This window comes from Dreissena polymorpha, chromosome 3 (assembly GCF_020536995.1).
Source record: "Dreissena polymorpha isolate Duluth1 chromosome 3, UMN_Dpol_1.0, whole genome shotgun sequence".
NCBI classification, from domain to species: domain Eukaryota; kingdom Metazoa; phylum Mollusca; class Bivalvia; order Myida; family Dreissenidae; genus Dreissena; species Dreissena polymorpha.
In genome coordinates this window covers 28,401,595-28,426,831 of record NC_068357.1, presented here as the reverse complement: position 1 = coordinate 28,426,831, position 25,237 = coordinate 28,401,595, and the positions used below count along the sequence as shown (strand labels likewise).

At 32.2% G+C, this 25,237-nt stretch overlaps 1 protein-coding gene across 2 annotated transcripts; it reads left to right on the top strand.

Moving 5' to 3' along the window:
• Positions 1-5,666: 5,666 nt before the first annotated feature.
• LOC127873441 (uncharacterized) lies at positions 5,667-13,739 on the top strand. Of its 2 annotated transcripts, none has more exons than XM_052417304.1 (10): positions 5,667-5,807; positions 6,546-6,875; positions 8,465-8,740; positions 9,179-9,310; positions 10,391-10,660; positions 10,945-11,058; positions 11,808-11,847; positions 12,287-12,342; positions 12,595-12,689; positions 12,871-13,739. In XM_052417304.1, the coding sequence occupies exons 1-10, from the start codon at positions 5,759-5,761 to the stop codon at positions 13,045-13,047; spliced, it is 1,539 nt and encodes a 512-aa protein (XP_052273264.1). In that variant the 5' UTR covers positions 5,667-5,758; the 3' UTR covers positions 13,048-13,739. The 2 variants fall into 2 exon arrangements, with proteins under 2 accessions (XP_052273264.1, XP_052273263.1); XM_052417303.1 differs by having other exon boundaries at positions 9,179-9,487.
• The last annotated feature ends 11,498 nt before the right edge of the window (positions 13,740-25,237 follow it).

Here is a 25,237-nt window from a genome sequence, read left to right as displayed (position 1 = left end):
TGTTGCTCGCTTGTCTCGTTTCTTTTAAACAATGTCATATAACGTCATGTTAGCAAATAAAAACTGAAACCAGGAAAATATTGGGTGTAAAAATGCGTTGTTGTTTCATAATTGAAGATACCCACTGACCGACATGTAATCGAAAGGGAATTTAAGTTGACTAGCCGCGTACTTGTGTTATTGAGGAGCATCTTATGCAATTGCGATTGAATGATGTTTCATGTTATTGTCTGTGATGTACACGGTTTTGAAGTCACAGCTGATTGAAAAAAAAATCGTTATTTCGTATTTATCCAATCGCTCTGTTATCAACTTAAAAGAGTTATACGTTTTTGTTCGATAACATGATTTTTCGGATAGGGGTTAACTTGTTCTTATATGTACACTTAATAAATTTGAGCCATGTGTGTTCAGTGGGTGCAAATTAACCGATTAAGTATCAAATTATTTTGCGTTGCCCGCAAGAAGATAATGGCTAAACAGTTAATGATCTTTGTACGTGTGGATAGTTTCTGTAGTTTTCTTTTTTGCTTTGGCATTTGGTATTTTGCAATGAAGAATTGATTTAATTGAGGAAATAAATGTCACCTCATACTATATGGATTGTTTCGTCTTCTTTAATAATATATTTGATTCGACATAAAGTTCTCGCCTTTGTTAGTGATTGTATTTATTGCGTAGTTCTTCTCGTTCAATTGTCAAGATATTGTTTACATTGATGTTATTCGAGTTGTTTGATTGATTAGTAAAAAAATAATAGGGCTTCTTTCGGTCACTGTGTTTTGAACGAAAATGCAATACTTAGAGAAGGATAGGGCATGCACGAAGTCTCTAAGGTCATGATAACATACGTGTTTAAATGCGATGACATAAAACTATTACAAAGAATAGTTTGTCAATAGACTCTTTTTGGGGTTCTGTTCGAAATTATTCATCAGAAGTTTGGGGTTTAACAAAGTCAGATAATATTGGACGCATTAAATAATATTCAAACGAGTTAAATGTTCGTGTGGCAATAAGTAGAAATCCCATGCAAAAATATTTGTAAAAATCATAAAATATTGTTTTAAATAAAATACAATAAAATATCAGAATGCAAAGTCATTAAAGCGCTAGATGTTTGATAATGAATGTTATACACGATTGGGCCTCGATGGTCAACAACAAGTTAAATAATGATGACTTTGGTTATGTATTTAAAATCCAAATATTTTGCAAGTAAATGATTCTAAAGTGAGTTCATATTAATATATGTTGGCATTTTAAAACAAGATTGGTACGGTAAAATGGAGGACAGTTCTGCATTAGATAGGTATCATGTTTCTAAAACTTCTTTGGAATATAAAGCACACTTCGACTTACTTCCTAGACGTCAACGCTTTTTTGTGTAAGCCTAAAATTTTGCCGTACACTTTAGAATCCAAACTGATAATGCTTAGAATAACATTGTACACAATAGACATTATTGTTTATGCTGTAGTTTCTTTGATACAGAACGTACATATTAAAAAAAATAGTTTTAATTATTAATATATATATCATTTATATTATTGCATGTATATACATTTATTTATTTATGTATAGCCTGCCTGTCCGCACAATCGCCCGCCCGCCCTTCCGCCCGCCTTTCCGCCCGTCCGTCTGTCGTTATAAGAACAGTATACGTTGTACTCCTTGAGTGTTTACTGCATTTGCATGTTGTCCCGTTGGTGAAAGTTTTGCAGGAGTTTAATAAATACATAAAAGTAATATACACATTATCTATTTAAATCGCTACTTGAACGGGACATAAAACAATACACATTCGTCGTAATGGTAATTGAATATAAAAATAATAATGGTCAGTGCCACTTTATTATTTGCATAATACAAAGAAATTAGCATGTGTCAAAGTTAACTGGAAAAATCTGCCTTCCAACAAACGTTTTGTATTATTTTTATTTGTGATGTTTACATACCCACAGCGAAAATTTTGTGAAAAAAGAACACACAAACACAACAATCATCGCATTACGCTATTATTGCGACGGGAGCAAATTCATTTCATAGTTATTTCATAATAAAACATCTCTTTATAGTTTCCCGTAAAAACGAATTCTACATCTTGTTAATAAACTGTGTATCAGATCGATACCAAATGATATAAAAAAAAACGTGTTATTCTCTATTAAAGTGCGATTTATATAAAATGAAAAAAACATCCTTGTTCGAGGAATAACTATGGTGACTTTTTGTGTGTGTTTGTTTAATTGTTTAAATTTATACATCGTTGTTTATTATTGGAAGAAAACTGTATTGTCGAGATAACTTTCATGAAGAATGACGAATTGAGAAAATAAATTTCTGATAAAGTTAACTTGTGTTTCAAAGGACACATTGAAACACGCTGTGTTAGTAGTCTCAATGTATCAAAGTTTTTTATTTAAAGAACAAACATAATATTAAACTGGATTAGGGGTGTATGAGATCACTTTCATACCAGGATTATGTTAGATTATATTTATAATAAATCGAATTACGCATGCTTGTATAATTTGTAAAATAAAACGAAAGCAGGAGTTTTAGTTTTCAGTTAAACGGATTTATTACATGAATAACATGCTTTAAGATGTTTTATTATTAATTCCAATGTCTCCAAAAAAGATAGCTTTGTTGGTGCTCTGAGAAGGTTATTATTAGGCATGTTAGTACTGTCTTTGTTATCATAAGTCCTGAGATGTTTGTGCCGGGTCATATGGTGCATGTAAGTTTTAAAAAACAAAAGCTAAATGCGTCTTGATTGGTACAGGTTATTTATCAACCAAAACATAAGGTATATATGCACCAATATTGTTATTTTCAGTTTAATGCATATTAATCTCAAGTATATCGTGCTTTCTTTCCATTTTTGGAAGACAGCCTTACATATTGCTGTCAATAATTTTCATCGATGAACACATTGTGAATGGGCATATTCTAGGAAAGGTAACATAAAATTATCAATTTGTTACGTGTATATGTATTTGTATCTAAGATATGCTTTTGTTTAATATGTTATTATTCTTAAACGCTAACTATGGTATACTGCAGTTTGTTAAACCAACATAAGTTCGTAGCTGATATAATCATATATAATTGATTCTTTAAAACTTATTTGTTAATAGTGTGACACAGAAGTATGACATGTTAATATGTTATCCCCTTTGTTAGTAAGTTAGTAAGTTAGTACTTCAAAATCTTGTCAGACTTCTTTAGCGTGTGAAAAAGCTATTACAAGGGACAGTAAATTAAAACAAAATCGTTATTTGTTGTCAATACTTTTGTATAACATATTGATGCCTTTTAAATGAAAAAATAACTATTTTCGATATTGGAAAATAATATGCTATTGTAGTGAGAATTGAATGCATGTAAAACTACGCAACGTTAGTTCATCAGGCATTATAGTTATAGTTTGAAATAATCATTTATGTGATGAGGACCCTTTGAACGGCCCCCCTGTTAAATAGATACAACCTGTTGGTAAAGTTTGGTTTGTGTATTGTGATTATGATAAATTCGTGACAAAAACGTTTTATGCGTAATGTCAACATGAACAAAAAAATGTAGCCAATGCTTAAAACTAACTTACAGTTTAGTGCCGAAATAACACCACCACATTTGTTGCAGAAGACTCGAACTATGTCAATATGCATCGATAGTCCATAATCCTCATCTCCAACTAATTCAAACTTTAGCTTTGCCAGCTTTTTAAGTAATATATTGTGTCCCCGAATCTGGAAAAATAATAAAGTTCCAATAATGTAAGGACGAACAGGACGAACACTCTTAACGTATTCTTATCAACTGACATTCCCTTGGGATGAAAAACAACTGTATTGTTTTTGTGCGTTGCTTTTTGGCAATTGATTTACTTGCCATTAATAAAGATATGCATTTGTAATGCGAAGCTATATGCTTACTTTGTGTATATTTTAAGCTGCATATACATTCAGAAATATTTACAAGTAGGCTTTATATAATTCTAATTTGCCCAACATGCCTCAACATGGATCTATGATTATATATTTTAACAGTATTATTGTACCAACCACACATTGCCCACAAGTCAATATTCCAAGATGGCAGAGAGTGGAGAACTGACATGAACATTTACAGGGAAACATGCAAATAACAATCGAAATGACACTTAAGGACTAATATAACTAATATAACCCTGGTAAGTGGGTTTCATGTATTAATTACACGTTTGTTATATTAAGAACTGAAGTTAAAGTATACCTAAGAGCAAACAGTCCCCATCAAAAATTTAACACAAAGAATATCAGATGTCCGATTAAAATGGCAATTAAGATGCGCAGTTTTATTCTGTGACAATTATTATGCAAATTATTATAGAAATAACGGTATTTGCATAACCATTATGGACTTATATAAAGTGTGTGTCGAACAACCCTGCAACGTAGGTTTTATGTATTATTACACCCTTGTTATATAAACAAGTGAAGTGAAAGTATTCATAGAAAACACAGTCTCCATCTTAAATTTAACAGACAAAAAGTCCAGATTTCAAAATTGCAAGTGATTATTATTATAAAAAAATAACACATTTAAATTTACTCTAGTTAATATCAATGCACCAAATTATATCGCTGTTAAAAATATGATAAAACACACTCCTGACACTTACGACTTGACATAAACTTTTAACTTAAATACCAAACTGTATGGTTTCTTACCCAATTTGACCAAATAGAAAACTCGTCTAAATATTCATTCTGGGCTAAGTATGAGGTTATGCTAGTCCTCAAAGCGATTAAAACAACCAGTGTTTGACATTAACGGTTCAAAGGCGGTGATCATATTATGTAAGATACTTGCATGGACCTCAGTTTATCGTCTTTCAGAAAGAAAATGTCAATGATGTTGTTTTTCTTGAAATCAAACTAATAAGCAGTTATATTGTATACAATTAACGTAAATTTACTCTCTAAATTAAAACACTATGGTTTTTGTTTTATTTTATTTACACGTCTGTGTCTCGTGATTACCTCTGCGATACGTATTTTTTGTTCGTTATCCTTTAAAACTAGTTGAAGCCCTTGCTGTAAAAGGCGCCGACAAAAAATAAATCATTTTTGTGTACTTTGTATTTTGTATCTTCCGCACATTCTCTTTTACCAAGATATCGTTTATATAAGTGTGAGGTAGGTTTGGCGAAATGTGATATTTATTTACACAAATATGTACCAATGTGGTTAACCATTGTATTATACAATAGGTTTATTAGAAGACCCCGATAATTAAATGTGTTTGGACCAACATAAGATGATTTCTGTATTCATACATGAGATTTAATATTTCTTTTTAGGAAAACAAGGATATTTTTTATGGTCCAATTACATTTATCTTAATAAATGTTGAAGTATTAGCTATTTCAACATAATTCTTTATTATATAAGTGCGTTAACTTTTGATAAAACAATGATGTTTTTCATTCCTTGTAACACTTTGCATGTAGCTTCAAATACATTTTCACTTTTGTATTACAATGTCTTCTACATAAGTTGTAAAGTTGACAATTGGGTAAAGCATGTGTTCACTATTTTGCAGCGTGTGTGGGACATAAGAATAACCGGAACAAATATAGTTAATAATCATTGTTCTTGAAGACGTATTTCGATTTCCGTTTAGATTTTGAAATATAACTTCCTTCTATTGGTTTACAAAAAAGATCCTATACAGAAGGACACATTTCGTCGCTGTCTCTTTTCTGAACATGATTCAAATGCAACATTTTCAGTTATGGATTTTACTGCTGCTTCAAGGTAGTATTTGTTTTACTACAAGGTTGTAACTAAATAAAAATGGCATTTAAATTTACATTTTTACAGTTTTGGGAGAATACTGATAAATGGGAGCTTACTATGTCTATTGTATAAATTACAGCATACCAATACTACAGAAACAAACAATAATACGAAATTAAATGTGTTGATTGAATATCACAATCAGTGTAACAAGTTCTATTACATTGAAATAAGAAATGATTCTTAAAACCCTATCAACAAAACAGAGTCGATATAGAATAAAGGATATACATTTGAATAACAGTAAATGTAAATTATTTGCCATAAATGCAGTTTTAATTGATATTGCGTACATAATCTGAGGTTAAATACCATGTTATTATTTTAAAAGACGCTTTTCATGTTAAATTTTGATGCAAGTTAATGTTTATTCGGTACTGGTTTGCATGAATGTCAAATCCATAGTTTGTTTTGTGTCTTTTCGTGAAAATCAACTTATACATTATTATTTGCAATCACGTTATACAGAGTTTGTTTCTCTAGACACCTTTTTGAGACCAGCCTCTCGATATTCGAAGTCTAGCTTTTTGACATATGCTGTTTTTAATTTCAATTTATTAAACGAAGAACTGATGCTCAAATTGTTCCCATATCTGACATGTAGTAAGGTTTCTTTTTGGACGGCGAAGTGATTTGCTATACTACAGACTCCTCTTGGGTTTCAATTTACCTCTAAATGATTTAAATATGTTTCAGTAATAGCACTGCCATTTTATGCGTCCGCAACTGGTCTTGGTGTTCTGTCAATTTTAAAGCCAACCATCCTTGGGAGGAATATCACGTTGCAGCTCAATCTATCACAACCGCTCAAATCGGAGCAGTTCGCTGAGTGCGCATTGAAAATAATGTTTGATGGACAGACAACGCTACAGACAATCAACAATTCATATAGCAGGTTCGAAAACGACGGGGTAAAGATGATTGAGATAGATAGTGCGAGTGTGAACAAAAGCTGGGAAAAGGCTTTTCTTCACGTTGACTGCAATAAGAACAAAGTGTCGAACTACGTCCTTCTAGAATTTCAAGGTTGGCTACACTGACTCGAAACATGGTTGCGTTTCATCTTGCTGTATAATATTTATTTGACTGCACATTAATATACTGAATGAGTGTACAATGAGCAAAGCTTTCACTAAAATCTACATCTAAACGCCTCTGAACTTTCTAAAAAAATAAGTATCCGGTTCTTGTTCATTCGTATGTTGTATGTTCAATCCTGGGTCGGCACTAAAAATAGTTTCTGATTTATTCTTCAGAAATATGTTTGTTGTACCTGCTGAATGAGCTGATACTAAAATACATAACATTCTAAACGACACACCAGGCTGCACTAATTTAATTTCGCGAACACAGAGAGATTCGTTATATCTTACTTAGTTCATACTTAACATTTAAGATGCGCAAATATCCTTACATGTATTCAAAAAAATGCGTAACTTTGATAAATATCAAATTCGGATATGCAATTAAAAATTTGTATTATTATGGGTTTTCTTTCGTTATGAGAATTTAATAATATTATTAAGAGTAAACAAAAGTAAACAAAACACTTGGCTAGGTTATATTGGATCATGGTGCGTCAAGGCTTTTTCCTTCACATCCAAACAGTGTTTTACTTTCCAAGCGTTATTTTAAGAGAATCGTATTTTATTTCTTAATGGATGCAAAACCAACAATTTAGTTTTAAACTGCGAGCAATGAAAAGTATGTGAATAAAGACAGTCTCAAAGCGGACCGGCATCGAACACGAAACTGTTTTCTTTTATAAAGCGGCGACATAAATGTGAGACATTGGTTGCCGAGTATTTTGAGCGCCATCAGGAATTAATAAAACCGATCTTTGAAAACGCCTTGTTGGAATTCACAAAATTTGCACGAATGTTCGTTAAATGGTGCTCTATACAAAATTCAAAGTAATAATATTACAGACTCTCAAACGGCCGGTTCTTTATATAGTATAGTTGTTTTCGCTATAATTTAAATTTATTAAACATGATAATGAAGGTGAACGCCATTGATTTTGTTTTGAATTGATTGACAACGTCATATTTTAAACTGTACTGGTTCTATAACATAACATTTTTTTAATTAACGGTATGTACAAATACAACGTGTTAGGCAGTGGGGCGAAAAATATTTAGAGCCACACTTGCCTTTCCGTAGATATAATAGACACGTGAAACATTTTAAGGCTTTAGCAAATTTGAATGTTTATGCAAGCAAGATTATTAAAAATACGTAGCGCTTAATGGTATATGTATTTACTTTGAAATTAAGCATTAAACACACACAAGCCACAAGAGCTTGATGGGCAATATTATTCATAAATGACTAGATCAACAAGCTTTTAGAAAATCCGATACGTGATAAAAACATGTCTATTTTTGTCGATGCTGTTTGGCAGGCTTATCATTATATTAAACGTAATTTTTGTCCTATTGCCCCGATTCTCCTCTGTATTTATTAATGTTCTGTTTTAATTGATATATTTTGAATTGCACGTACAATGTTTCTAATGATGATTTTTCATTTTTGCTTTTTTTGTAATAAACTTTAAACTTGCATTACATTTTAACATCGTTCATAAATGGCCAAATACATTATTGTTCCTTTAGGCGACAGACCTGTACTTGGTCCCCTATGCGCAGGGCTTAACTGTACCTACTGCCTCTGTGTCAAACCCGGAGACAAGATTAAATGTATTACGTCTAGCACCAAGGTCACGCTGTGGATTGGCAACAGAACACTACAAGGAACATCAGTTGACAGCGATTACACATATATATCACACGATGCCATCATGGAGGAAGACCATCAGATAACAGCCTTATGTTCAGCAACCTATGACAACAACTCAGTTCTTAACACGTCTGCATTCGTTTACGTTTACAGTAAGTAGTTGTAACCAACAGCAATTGAATGACCAGTCCCATACTTATTTAACTGTATTCTTGTAACTCTCATATAACATGAGAAAATAAAAAGTTTAAATACAAAACATGTAAAACTGTTGTCACTGTTGCGGTTAAATGATATGTTTTTATTTAAAACATTAATTATGAACTCGTGCACTTTCCGATTCTTTAACTAAAATAATAATTGCGTTTAAACAGTCGTTAGCTACACATGCATTTAAACTCTATTATGTCATACGTTTTTTTCCAGCGTTTGTAATTAAAATATACATTTAACATGAATCTATTCATTGAGTATGATAAGGATAATGGTTTATATTTTGTTCCGTCATTGTATAACAATCGAATGATTTCATGCACTATTTTTCTGACACAACTAAGCGTAAACATCAAATATTGTATTCTTATTCACAGTACCTCCGAAAGACTTCGTGCTGTTTGTACCAGAATTACTAGAAGACAGCCATGTGAACATAACGTGTATTGCCCGCAGAGGAAGACCATCACCGATGCTAGAAATGTACTTGGATGGCGAGAACATCACAGGTGTGTCTCAACATGACGTTTTTGATGAGAACACTAGCACATACACAAGTGTATCCACTTTGAGATGGGCTAACAGAACGTGGGACAATAAGAACATTACTTGCAGGCTGTTTGTCAGAAAACCGGACGGTAAATACGTATTTGAGAGATCGACGAGCACAACGGTGAATTATAAATGTAACTATGTATTTTTTTATAGATATGTTGTCCTTCGTTTCATTTCTGATTTTTATATTTTCCATTGATTTTGTTCTCTTAATTTGTGTACCATTAATATAAAAGAGACCATTGCATATATTTGTATGTTCACTTAAAAATATATATTATTTCGACACTTTCTAGTTCGTCCATCCTTATAGTTTCTCTGAATCTGCCCAAAAGGCAGAATCGATTCAATTCTTACTATTATGCATATTTGCAACTGGGAGATCGAATCAATATTCAGTGATTTTATCAACGCCTCGAATAGAAATATGGTAGGCTAGATTTCGGTCTCAAATTCAGAGAAATCAAGCACATCCTTAATAATAGACAAACGTCGTTAACATAAATATAAAGATAAAAATGTTATCGTTAAATCAGGAATATTGGTCAAATGATTTGTAAACGGGCTCTTGGACCCCATATTGTTCGGTCCGATCCTGGATGTTGACATGATCTCAGAAATTAATATCTCTACCGGGAAAAATAACAGTATGCTGACTCATATTGTCTGAAAAGGACAACCTATATGTACATAGTTTTTTGTTATATTAACAAAATTTAAACTTAAAAAAATATCAACACGAGTGATCAATTATTTTGAATAGTATATTATACAATCTGTAATAATGCAAAAGAGTATTCTTATTATATGGATAACAGTTTGTCTTATTTCGAGACATTGGAAAAAAGTTTATTTCATTTTATGAAATTATAGATTGCACAGCATCTATAAGACTTAAAATAAATTCATTATCTTTCTGATCCAACACTTTAAATGTTAGGTACATGTCATTATGATAGTATGATGCATAGATGTTACATTAATTAAAAATAATACAAACTGATTGCCTGAAATCGGCATGTCGTTTATTGCAGACCGACCGGCAATTCTAAGCGTGTATGTGAACAAGACATGTGGACATTCTGAGGAGGTTTGCTTAACGTGTTTCGTAAGAGGCAATCCACTTGCCAACATCTCTCTAAGAAGACCTGGGCAAAACATTGCAATCATTGAGTGTCTGAACACCACTGAGTGTAACATAAAAATATCAAAGTCTGCTATCAAATCGTCAGAATATGAATGCATGGCTTCAAACTTGATTGGAACGGCACGCCAGACAATCACCATTCAAGACGATTTAAAAGGTAAATCATTTTTCGAAGCCTCACAATGAAAGCTTCTTGTCTAGAGCCCGTATTTTTAGCTCATTACGAGTTAACATATTGGCCAATACTAAGACACAGTTAATATATATTCAAACGTAAAATGCCAAAAAGAAACTTGTCGAGTCAGTCGACCTTTTTAAAGAAAATTTGAATAATTTAATGTATGCGCATTCGAAACTATTTCTGATAATAAAACACTGCATCGAAATTGTGTATTCATATTGCATTCTTTTTGTTAACATGCAACCCACTCTGGTTGGCAGTAAAAGACACACACAATACCACAGAGGTTTCGAACCTGCTGAAGTCCGTTATGATCGGAGTGGGGGTTTCTGTGATGTTCGTATCCACAGTGATAGGTGTTTTCTTCATCAGGGGTAAATATTTTCATTTCGCACATGACGTGAAACACTTTTTTTATTAAATATTATAAATTATGCGCTATGGATACTTTGACATATAACTAGATTGCAAATGTCTGGGAGGGCATGTTCCTGGCTTTTGTTGATTAAAGTAATGATAATTTAACCTGTCTATCAAACAAAAGATGAAGGGGGAAAATTACTGATAGTTGAATGTATCATATCGTACGTTTAATCATAATAGCGAGTGAGTATATACTTAAAGCGCTATGCGTAAATAAATGTGAAATGCAGTTCTTTTCAAAGTTTAACTTTTCTGTTTGAACTTAGCAATGCATGTCTTTTAAGTACCTTGGTTTTTTCTTTATACCCCCAAAGCGTGTGGGTATTTTGAGCCTTGTTCGGGTAGTCCGCAAATAATTTGAGATGAGTAAGACACAATTTTACGAAAAATAATCCACTTTTCCTAAGGCATGTTGCCTTTACAATAGCCATTTACATTACTTCCATATACACACTTTTAAGTTTGAGAAGTGGCAAATGTATACATTTCTCAGCCGATTGAACTGCAGATGTGCGTGACACGATGTTCAAGAGCAGTGCTCCACTAATTCCCGAGTTATATGCCTTGAATAAAATTGCCATGCTTGTGTCAACCGTTACGAGTGTTGTAGTCACGTTTGTAAAAACGCTATAATAGACATAACGTGTATGTCTCAAAGTGGCAAAATACAAATTTAACGACAGAGTGTCAAATCTTTCAGAATTTAAAAGACGCAAAGAATTGATGCCGAAACTAATTCCGTAAGTCATTAAACATATTATTTCAACAAATCTTAAATGTGCACGTTTGATTGTTGGCAACACTGTATTTTTCTAATATAAGTTTATTATTTTACTAGAGGTATAAGCGGGACGTTACATTTACAAATGCGCAGAGCTTTTTAATGGGGCAATATACGACGACCTTTATTTCATGTGCTGTACCTTATTCCTTTTCATTTGTTTTGCAGTCAATATCAGTATGCAAATAATACTATTACACAATCAATTATTCATCTTATTTATTTCAATATATTATATTTGAACTTATATTATCACCGTTAATGTAGGTCTGCTATAATTGGCCCGTTTATTTATACTATGAATCATATTTGTTTCCAAACTATGTTATGTATTTTAAAGGTTTTCATGTAAGTTATGGTGTTGGTTTTTTTGTATGTCATATTGTTTTATGTTATAGTGTAAAGGTTGTTTGTGGAAACACTACACCACATGATGATCAACCAGCGACAACAGGTTAAATTATGTTTGAATCATGTTAACAGTTCTTGGACGAGAAAAACGTGATTATCACAATCGATGCTGAATATTTTTATTTTATTAAAATATCATATTTACCCATTCAAATTCGTCTTAATATACTTCCAGGTATTATTGTTCAAATTCGTCTGAAAATGATTAGTAAATATAAATGGAAGTTGTATTACTAATTTTTACATTTCATAACAACTATTTCAATTTACATTGTCATTGTTTCTTATTTATCAGCACATACAGCTGCTAAAGATGAGTCAAATGAAGTTATGGAAGCAACCGCAAACACGTATTCCAATATTAAAGTTGCTTACACAAACCGTCGAGAGGTACATGCCATTGATCGTAAATATATTTTGAGTCGCCTTTCCAAATACGTTCATATAAGATGTAAAATAACATTAAAAAGCAATGAAAAGTAGTAAATACATTGTATATGAACAATATTTGTTTACATATTTCCCTGTAATGAGCACCATAAACTATCACATTATATATATTTATTTCAAGGCTCCGGTTGCCGGCCCTAGTAAACCTGAACTTGTTTACGCCGATATTGACATCATCTTTCTCGAAACAAAGCAGAAAATGATTAAAAAAACAAACAAGTACGTGCCTACTGAATACACGAGCGTACGAGAACTCAACGCCAATATACCAGATGAAAAAGTCTGTGCTCATACATAATGCATAAGCAGAAAATGTATGTGTGTATAATAATATAAGAGGACAAATTACTAAGCGCCCATTCAGTACACGAGTGTGAGAGACTACTGTTATACCTGATGAAAATGTCTGTATAAATAAATAAAACAAACAAACACAATTGCTGCGTGTCCACTGAGAACTGGGTTTGAGATAATTCATCACTGACTAACAAACCTGTATCAGTACGTGCTACGTTTGTACCATCGTTGCCAAAGGGATTTGTAGTATGAATGTTTTTGTGTCTGCTAGTTCGTATTTTATTGTTAAAGTAATGAATACATGTGTATATACGTTTGTTGATGATGGTATTCTATTAGAGTTGATCTTTTTTAATTTTTGTATGCGTGATCACACAGACAAATGCGTTTGGTGAAGATTGTGATCATATCTCTGTACGTATATGCTGTTTGGTTAAAGTAATAGTAAAGTTATCAATTTTTTCAGTTCTTTAAATCATGAGTATATATGCATGAGAGCTGTCTTAGTAAGTATTCATCAGGAATTTAGGCCCGTCTGTATGTCTGTTTGTGTGTATGTGCACACAACGTTATCCGACAAAACAAACTACATATTTAAATTATCAACATTCACAGTCACATGCTTTGTTACTCATGATGTAAAATATGCATTAGCAATTTTTGTATAATCATACATTAAATTTGCTAAAGCGATATCTTGTTCAAGTTCTATTTCTAAAATAATATCTCCTCCCACTTTGATATAACTCGATACATATTCAATTTGAATATATTCAATGTCTTGACAGCAACGGCCCATGGCTACCCTCTACGAAAAGTACTGATTGTCCTGCATGATGTGTTATTTAATAAAAATAATGTTGTCTTATTATAATACAAGATAAGTATTGATGCAAAGCATCAAAGTGCGTCGGGAATTTCAGTGTAAAAGGCACTCAATGAAGTTACATGGAAAGATTTTTTTTTCTACTGTAAATATTAATATATTGGCCGATTATTTTAAACAAAATAAAAAAAGATACTGGTATAACCATTCTCTATGATTTTGTGTTATAACCTCCAAGTAACCATTATCTATGATTTTGTGTTGTAACCCCCAAATATTTCATAGTTCATTTTATTTACATTGGTTTTCTTTTTTTTTTACTGGCATCCGTGTGCAGTTTTCATTAATGGAACATAACTGTGTAGATTTAAAAAAATCTGCTTCATCTTGTAAGCGTAATTTCATATTTTTCTCAACTTCAAAGGGAGATGATTCTGAACTTATTCTTACGTTGCTCATTTACGATAGGGGTTGAGCACTCATTGATATGAACACACTGTAAAAGTTTTAATGTGTTGACGAACATCCCCCCAACCTCTCACACATATATTTCATAGGCATAATAAAAGCAAAAAATGGTTACAATAAAACAGCATATTATTTATTTAAACTAAAATGTCTATATCAAAACAAAAAGTTAACAAAGAACACAAATAAAATAATTTGATTCTACTGGGGCTCTAAACTTGGGCCTCTCACATGTGAAGCGACGTGTATTCACTATACTACAGAAGCGCTTGAAAAATCACCTTCTCACTAAGATATTAATGAGCTAATAATATTCGGTTTAAATGTAAACCCGGAAGTTTAAACGCTGGATAGTGAGCGGGGTTAAATGTCCATTCCAAAGGGTCCATACCACTAGCAAGATACGGGGCAGGCCTGCGGCCTTCTATATGTGGTTCTTAAAAAAATAGATAGTAATGAGACTGGGGTGCTGTGATGGTGCTCCTCATAGATAAGCGGCTGCTTCCTTTATCAATGACTCATTATTACAATTAATAATACGCGTCGCGCTTCGCGCTCTATAGCGCCTTTATAAATAACTAGGTGGTTGCTAGGATAGTGGAACAAAGAAGTTTTGTTTTTATACAAAACCAGAAAGTTTCACCGGTTCGCGCATTTGCCCAGTCCCTGTGATCTTTTATTATTGCCCAGTCCCTGTGATCAGTTATTAATTAAAATAATTAGCTTTGCATTATTGGCAATAAATGTTGTAGTAAATGTAATAGGCACAAATGCAGTACTTGTTTACACTAATTTACACAAAAAATCACCACTATGCAAGATATTCTGACAACAAAAATATATACATTGATCCGTAAAATAACTTTTCCTCCCATAAGCGAAAAATAAAAACATATTGCATACGAGTCGCCGCACTTCAGTGCGACGCCAATAACGTCCGAGCGGTTGTCCACTATTGTTTTCCAAGTATGTACACGGAAGTAGGCATACCCGTTTCGACAATGGTCAAACTCGGCTATTTTTCTGTTGTTTAAATCGATATTTGAGCTTGAGTTCAACTCGGTAGTTGAGCTATGGTTCAATTCGATATTTGAACTTTTGTCGAACCCGACACACGATGGTTGAGCAAGGGTTTATCACCTCTGCATATATTTAATCATCCAACTTAAAGGTCGAATGTTGTTTTTTTTAAACATATCTACCAATGCTTCTGTTACTAGAACAGGCAAGTTAGGCAGAATATGGTATGGGTGATATACTCATTAAAAGCGTAACCTATCTAGCTTTTGAGTCACGTGACTATCCGAAAAACGTATATATGGCTAGTTAGAGAAATCATGAAACGAGCAATAATGGGCATTGTTAACATAGTTAATCTTGTGGCAACTGCTTTGAATTGTTTCACAAGTGTACCTCCAAATGAATAAAGCACATAACGTGACACTGGCAAGTTATGATGTTTGTATTTTTTCTATTTTTTGTACTAAACATTACCAACGTGTATAGTTCAAAATTAAATACTCTTATAAACGCTCAATATAAGGCCAAAGTTAACGGGGTATGTAATTAGGGAAATGAGTTTTTCCTCTTTTACTTGAGGATTTACTAAAAATAAAACTACGTAAGATTTAGCAGGAATGTTAGAGTTATTTATTAAATGCGTATACATATTAATACTTTCAATAAAACAAATAGAGATCTAATTGTAATATTTCTTAATATTCATTAAATGAAATAAATAAGAATAAATCTAGAAAATAATTATTGTTTCTATATAACCATATCAAAATGTATTTACAGTATTTAATAGAAATTACTATGCTATACTATCAAACAACATGCAAGACATGTACAATTTAAAAATAGCTAAGATGAAATTCAGTAAGAACCATTGAAAATATATCTATATATATATATATATATATATGAAAACTCATTTTAACAACCTTACATGTATACAGATGTCTCACACTGGTCCTTGATTTTTCTGTATGGAAATTATAGCGATTTTTTAAGTGACTTTAACTCTGTAAAAGCAGAAGTTTGCACCACAACTTAGAACATTTTATTCTTCTGCCATAACAATGTATATATAATTATTGAACGTATGGATCACTTGGTATGACACAGATGCCCGCGTATGTATACATTATGTTGGTTGCATATTTCAAGATGCCCTTGAGAACCTTAAGAAGTTTGGAAGTTCATACCACAAACTAATACCATTTCATACATAAAACGTCTAAGTCAAATCGTACATAACTCTGACAGGAGCGTGTGGATAAGTGGGCATGAACAACATTTCTTACAAACCTGCACGTTGCACATATAAGTACAGCAATCAAAATAAAACATTTTATTTCTCCCTGTTATTTTTCAAGCAAACAATCCAATTCAGTATCAACATAATTCATAAACTAATGCAATGGACATTTTTACTTAAGTCAGGGCTGAATTAAAGAGTTTACACCATATAAATGATAAATAGCTGAAATAAAAAAACATTAAACAGACTATTTGTACAAGAATACCTCTTGCTCTGAACAAATAAAAATATTATTAAATATAGACCGCCGCCCTTCAAAATATTGTGCACCCTTGATTATCCTCATCGGAAAAGTCGGACAGGTTAGTCGAGTACAAACAAAACAACGACACGGTACTAATGATTATATCCATAAAAAGCAATTCATTTTTGAAGTTTTTTGGCGTAGCTGTATAACCCAGCTTTACACCTTTGCTGACCTGTGTGAGCATCCAATGCAATTTGAATACAATTTTCCGCAGTATGCATGTTTTTTTTTCCTATTCGTTAAAAAATACCGAAACTATTCACAATAGAAAACGTGCAATCTCCAAACAAAATCCATTCACTTTAATTCAATTGACTTTTTTATTCCACACCAACCAAAATCAACGCCGGATATCTGTTTTAAAAGATATTTCTTGTTAACATTTTATTTCACTTAATTTTTCAAATTTTCTATGCAAGTTTGCTCGTATTTCAAAGTTCGGTAGGCCCTTTGCATAATGAATATGTTCCCTTTGGTACAAAATAAAACATAGGAAACACTCAAAGCATGTTGATAATAGCATCCTTATAATTATTATATTTTAGATTTCCCTGAAACATAATGATTAACTGTACTTTTAAAGCTTTTGACATCACGTTGAATCGCCCGCAGCTTTCGAGATTTTATGGGTTTGAATGTTACGTTTTACATGTATATAACATTTCGCGAAGCATTACTTACACCAAACGTGCTCATGCGGACAGACAAACATACAATAATTTAGAAGAGTTCATTGTAAGACTGGAAATATTGACTGCGTGCTCAATTGTATTTCGTAATATATTGAGTAAATCAATTTGAATAAGTAATTATATAAGGTATTTTAAGAAATTTATTTAAACTTGTATACAACAGTTTTTTATGATTGAGATTTGACCATATTATTGGAAAAGGGTGTATGACGATGTTATTTAACAATGCAAAAGTGTACGATGTTTTTCTTTAATTTGAAAATCCTTAACAAAAACATGCCGGAAATTTAGTATTATGTCAACGAGTTTTTACAAAAGAACAATATATAGCCGGAAAGTCGATTTTATAAACAATACATTTATAGGGATTGGTCGATTAGTAAGGCGATTTGCAAGACCGAAGTTCTTTAAAAACTTGTTTAACAAAGGCGCCAAATAAAAGTGATCGGTTAAGTTTTTTTTCTATTATCACCGATAATCACCGATCTAAAAATACAAAAGTTTAATGTAACCTTCACTTTCCGGTAAAAACTCATTTGTATAAATAGAATGTACAAAAAGCCGAGTTACTTCCCCTTTTTCACACACGCATGTATACCTTTTCTAATGTTCAATTGTTCATTTACTTACGATGGAAGTGAACAATCTTAAATTGATACATAATCATTCAGTAAGTGTAATAAATTCTCTGTTAAAAGTAACAAAAAACAGATCAAATCCATGTTGTGTACATGTCCTATGCCACATTTTTAAACATATAGTTCTATATTGGTATGTCATCTGTCTGCCGAAAGTGTTACAAAACATTCATATTAAAAAGGTATAAAATGTATTGCCTTACGACGAAAATAAAGTTAAGTAGACGCATTTTTCTTAAAAAATAAATAACAGATTGATAGTCTTATAAACAATAATGCATCATACATTATCCAATATTTCAAAATGCATAGAGCAATACTCTTAATATTAATCACATTTTAAACAGTGGTGTGTGCTTTAATATATTATAATGAAACTCCAGACAAATTATTATATAATACAAGCAATAACACACTGACAACACAAAACTTAACATAAAAACTATTAAAGTTGGGGTCACCGCCTGGGATGGTCAATGCAATTCATGGTAGACGTTAAATAATGTAAAGGCCACTCAAATATTAAATTTAAACCAGCAAACTTTTCAATTAATTCCACAACTATGTTATAATCAAGAATTGCAAAAGCTGCGCCCGCTTAAAATGTGTTTTCCTAATATTTGTATCCTGGATGTGATTTTGAAAAATGGTGGGAATTCGCGATATCAGTTGATAAACATTACAATGCTTTATCAAAATTGTTATTAAAAGCCCATTTATATGGAAAAGGTTAATACGTTAAAGGTTACGGATAACAACAAAATAGTTATACCAATTATGTTTGTCCTAAAATAATTTTTTCAATGTCTTTAAGATATTTTATTGAGAGAATATGGGAACATGCACTTACAAGGCAAGCTCTTATATGTTTTATTTTAAAAGAACAATGGTCCGACAAAAAAGAACTTTCACTTTCAGGTATAAAATGAAAAGTATAAATCGGTTTGTACTTTCTATTGTCTATGTTTAATGTTAATTTCCTTTTCGTCTGAATATAGAGAGCGTAAATGTTAACTCGCGGAAGGAAAAAAATTATCAGGCGATGCTAAGAAAACGTGATAAATGATTACAGAATATGCGTTCTACTTATTAAAGAACAACTTAAAACAACCTTATAGCACTCATGCAAACATTTTCAGTTAATGAATTACTTTGTAATGAAGAATGGAAATTAGCATAACATGCGCACGCCTCTTCCGTACGCACTCCCAAAAAAGCTCACATGTACATAAGCATAATTGCAAACACGCTCGAAAATATAAAAACACGCCTGCACGCATACGCACTATTGTACAATTATTTGCATGCACGCATGCGTGATATACGTTATATTATATAAATGTAAAATGTCTCCAGCTAATATGTAAAATGAGGTCTCAGGCTCATATATGTTTAACCCGGATCGCTCTCAGCTCTAATCAGAGATTGATACGCCACAGGATTGGCTAACAAAGTGATTTGGTAAAGTGCAAAGAGTCGTTCTGATGTTTCCAAACAAACAGTATCTTCCTTGTGACGTGGAGAATTAGGTCCTGGTATGGTAGCACATTTGGTGTCACCTTGAATTAATAGTATAAATAGAATTTTAAATTCGATTATGTCTATAAATAAAGTTAAAACTTTATAAATCCGTTAATAAAGTGTGTGACACTTACACTCATTATACATTCATTACATTTTGTCCATCACACTTGTATATTATATTCACCAAAAGATACTGCCACAATGTGTGAATGAGATTTTTGTTTTGATTTCCTACAGCCTGGATCAATATCAGATATCGTCAAATTATCATATACCATTGCAGTAGCGAGTGAACTTTTTGGTTTTAGGTATGATGTGTTTTCAGCGGTATTCCAAGAAGTATTGTCTCCAATATTATCTTATATGGTGGATGACTAAAAAGATTATTCTGTGATGATATGTTCAATTATAAAACAAGAGATGTGTTTGTCAGAAACACAATGACCCCTATTGCGCCGCTTTGAAGCCATATATTTGACATTTGACCTTGAAAGATGACCTTGACCTTAAGCTTTCACCACTCAAAATGTGCAGCTCCATGAGATTCACATGCATGCCAAATATCAAGTTGATGTTGATATCTTCAATAATGAAACAGTTATTGCAAAACTTTTAACCAAGGTTAATTTTTTGGAGCACACACAATGAATGAATGACAGACAAACAGACAGGCCAAAATCAATATACCCCCGATCTTTCGATCCGGGGGCCTAACAATGAAGCTCCACTTTCATCAACCACAGGACATTATATAAATACTTCTTATGTGAAGTATGTGCTAAATTGTCAAAGGTAAGACACAAAGCAAAATCATAACGATAACAAACACCAATAAATAAAAGTGCGGTAAAAGTGCGGTCACCGCTATGCAATGCTCTTTGCGAACCGAATAATTAAGGTGTTAAACTGGTGTTAAAACGACCAACCCTTACAGTAGGTCATTATTTAACTATAGAACATTGAGGTGTAAATACTTTAACCTTCATAGTATCCCACTTCAAACCATACATAAATACAAGAAAATGAGTTTCGGTTTATTAACAATTAACCTACACACTGATCGTATGCTGACTAGAACACCATAACTGTAACTGTGTGAGATACGATGACATTAAACAAAAACAAGAATCCACTACATTTCGGTAAAAAGGCTGAGGAGATACGTTATATAGTTTAATATTCATTTCATCGACATTTCAACCTAACGGCTTTTCGTTTGGACAATGGATATCACTTTTTTTCATAATACTTCTACTGCTGTGCAGTTAAATGGTTTTCTTCCCGAATTCTTTAAAATAGGTTGTGGCTGTAGACAGGGGGATTCCATAAGTCCCATACTTCATTTTATATTCTGAAATTTTATCAATAAAAATAATAAATGACAGGAATATCAAAGGTATTTGTATAATTGGCATATAATATATAATTTCACAATTTGCACATGATACAACACTACTGCTAGATGGAATTGAGGACACAGTTAATAAAACCCTCGATATCCTTTATTACTTCTCTCAATTCTCTGGTATTAAAATTAATTTCGAGAAAACCCATGTTATTTGGATAGGTTCCTTAACATATAGCACCTGTTCGTTAAAAAACGAAATTGAAGTTGGATTGGGGAAACACAAATTTTAAACTATTTGGCATACATTTTCATATTGACATGGAAAAGCTGGTGTCGTTAAATTTTAATGATAAAATACAAAGTTTTGCACATTGTATCAAATTATGGAAGAGAAGAGCGCTAACGCAAATTGGTAGAATAACAGTTGTCAAATCTCTTTTATTACCGCAGCAAACAAATTTATTTACTACATTACCAAACCTAAATCAACAATTATTAAATAAATTAAAAGCATGTTTAACGAATTTGTTTGGCAAGGTCAGCCAAGAATAAAAAGTAAAGTACTTATTAAAGATAATGACAATTGAGGTTTAAAAATGGTTAATGTCTTTTCGTATGTTAACAAGTTAAAAAATTCTATGGTTAAACAGACTTATTACATGCTATAGTAGTACATGCCATGGATTTGCACTTAAAAATATACTTGTATTAGAAAAGATAGTTAACTTCGGACACATTTAGATTGAGTTATGTGTAAGACAGATGTTCAATCCTTTTTGGAAAGGTGTATTAGAATCTTTCGCATATTTTATCCACCATTTTCCAATAGACAATATCACAAATTTCAAGAACTTCCATTATACTTAAACCATAAGTTTTCAATTTGACACGGGCATTTGTATGTTCTTAGTTGGTATAAAAAAGGAATACGATTTGTTAAATATATCATAAATTACAATGGAACATTTTAACTAGAACAGAATTTGAACAAAAACTAGGCGCTAGCGTGAACTTTCTACAATTTGAAGGAATACTACAGTCGATTAAAAATACTTAGGATTGACTAAACTTGATAAAATCTCAACACTGAATAATTATTATTGTTTCCCAATCATCCCGGTATATATTAAGCCTATATTATTGCAAAACAAAAATAACTCACATATATATAACATATTAATACACAACAATAAAATTCAAACAAGCCAAGTAACATGGAACAGCCTTTTCAGTATTGAAAGCTCAGAATGGACAAGTCGTCATGCATGGGTATTTAAAATCAAAAAAGATTAATAAAACCTACGGTTCCAAATGAGACTGACTCGCAAGATATTAGCCACAAATAATTTGTTAAAGAGATTGAAAATAGGTGAATCGGACAAATGTTCTTTCTGTAAAACAGAAACAAAGACTCTTGTCCATGTATTTTGGAGTTGCAATGTCATACAAATGTTTTTACATCACGTCATATCTACTATTAAAACATTGATAAAAAATTTAGTTTTGATTGTAAAACATTTATACTGGGATCAGTTGGTAACCAATCTGAAAAGTATAACGTTTTATGTCTCGAAATAAAACGCTTTATTTATAACTGTAGACGTAGAATGGTAACCCCTACAATTTATGGTCTCCGAAGTAGCTGCAAAATAGCCTCTGCAGTTATACAAAACACGCATTTAGCCAATAGTTATACAAGTTCGTGGAAATGGTCGAATCTCTTTTTAATACTAATTTTCCTTCATAATTATTAGTATTTTTGTGTTGTATGTTTATAGCATTGGCATACATTATTACTACATGAAAAATAAATTAACAATGTCCTATTCGCAATGTTGATGTTCTCGTCATCTCATTGCATAGTAACTTATTTCTTATCGATTAATGGGGCTTTACCTTCTTATATAAAAGAACAAGAACGTCGACTAGTGGAGGTGGGACGGAGTTGGAAAAGAACGTCGGATCATACAAACTGTGTCGAATTTTGAAACTAAAGTTATATTGGCCATTTAACAAAACAAAGCATGCCTTTCGAAAATTGTTACCAAAATCAAATAAAAATAAAAACATGTCGTTACATTAAAAAAGGTATGGTGCATATATCTATAGGAGAAATAAAAAAATACGGAAAACATTATAAGGACAACTAATGGACAACCTATCCATCCATTTTTTTCTACAAACGCTACAACTCAAAATAAATACAACCATTGATAATATACTTTAAGGACATTTGAAATGAAAGTGAAATATATAACTATTCCAGTGATTATCCCCTTAGAGGGTTTAAACAAAACGGTTTGTGTTTGTGACATTTACCATTGAATAATTGACACAAAATGACACTGTAGCTATGCAAATAGTGTCAAATATTCAACTCGTTCACTTCGCAGACTGGCGCAAAATAATTGTCATATTATGGGGTGTGTATAAGACCAATGGACAGTTCTAGATTTAAAAAAAACAAACATCTTTTGGTATATGTCAACGCTCCTGAACTCCTGAATTGTTTTGTTGATATCGATGTATTGACTTTAATTCATTACCAAAAACAATACATATAACAAATTGCACTTCACTCGTGTTTGTATTGCAGTATCTTATAAAACAAAATAATTTTGACAACAAATTAAGGATTCCACTCTGACATTAATCAATATTTCGAAACACCAAATCACGGATAATTTTGGTATCGGCATGTATTCCTGACAAACCATGCACGATATGAGCTGAGCTTGACCACGAGATTTAAGAAGAATCCACACATGTGAAAGATTGAACCTACACACATTAGCATTAAGGTTCTTTGATTGCATGTAAATGCATAATTGGCCTCGTGAATTAATCAAGACATTACCTTCCCTGACGTTATTTATAATCAAACGACAATGGCGATATGTGTGTTCGCTGATTTCTGCAAAATCGGTCTAGTGGGTTTGAGAGTTTGAATATACGCCAATGAAAGAAGACGCGGATTGAAGAGTCGCAAACGAGATAATATTCAAACAAAAAACACAAATAAACCAGCAGTGCAAAAAAAAAGAGCTCCAAATCAATAATTGTTGAATGTGACCATTTTCTTGCTATTAAGATTGGTTTATTTGTCATTTTCCCTTATGTGCTCCATTACGACAGCACATCTTAGCGATGGATATTCTCTAAAACACTTCAAAAAGTTCATACATGTAATTTGAACATTTGTGTCGTTCTTCCAAGAATATGTGATGTTGTCTCGTTTTTACATTTAAATGATCTTCTAAATAAACCACCAACGCGCCAGAACGATATAGTTAACATCAGCCATAATAGAAACGTGGACTTTGCCCATATATATATAGTTAACGTTCTTCCAATCTTTATCGAAAGTCCACAGTTTGTGCGAATAAGCAAAACCTAACATTGACAAAGGAGTACGGCATATATGGGAAGTCCCTTTGGTTAACAAAGACTTCCGATGTCCATAGAGTGTATATATCAACTTGTAGCCGATATAAGGAACAAACCTACAGATCCGTGCAGGAATAACTGAAGCAGATATTATATTTTTTCACAGAAATATGCGAATTATTGTTTCAGCAGCGCTGTGACATGCAAAGTGTCAAGGACAGAGGATAAAAAATCAGATTGCAGTATTCAAAGTAATATGTAAATAATAATAAATAACAAAAAGTAATATATAAATAAAAATTGCACTATTATGGAATAAGACACTATTATAGGTTTTATAGTACGGGTGTTTTTACGATATAACTAAGTGATGTTTGTTTCTTTATGAGGCATACTATTTTAAATCAAAGCGCATGCCTGTGCGCAACTCTGACTGTCTGCCTACTATTAAGTACTACTAGTATATGACATGTGAACAATTGTATGGACCGGTTTTTCTGTTAATTTAACTGTACTCTTGGGTAGTGCAAGTGTCAATCGTTTATATTTTTAACTTTTTCAAAGTAAAATACGTGCAAATGTTCCTTCCACTTGATCTGCAATGGAAATTTCTGGTCTTAACGCTGCCACAGAAATTTATGCTCCGACGCCTGTATTCTGCACTGCGAATCATAAAAGACAAGCAACATTTCCATTGTAAACAAGTGTTTTTTCATACAAAGTTTTAACTTAATG

Coding starts and splice junctions, on each gene's coding strand:
- LOC127873441 (XM_052417303.1), top strand. CDS start 5,759: ATGATTCAAATGCAACATTTTCAGTTATGGATTTTACTGCTGCTTCAA. Junction 8,741..9,178: donor TGCATTCGTTTACGTTTACA/GTAAGTAGTTGT, acceptor TCTTATTCACAG/TACCTCCGAAAGACTTCGTG. Junction 9,488..10,390: donor CACAACGGTGAATTATAAAT/GTAACTATGTAT, acceptor CGTTTATTGCAG/ACCGACCGGCAATTCTAAGC.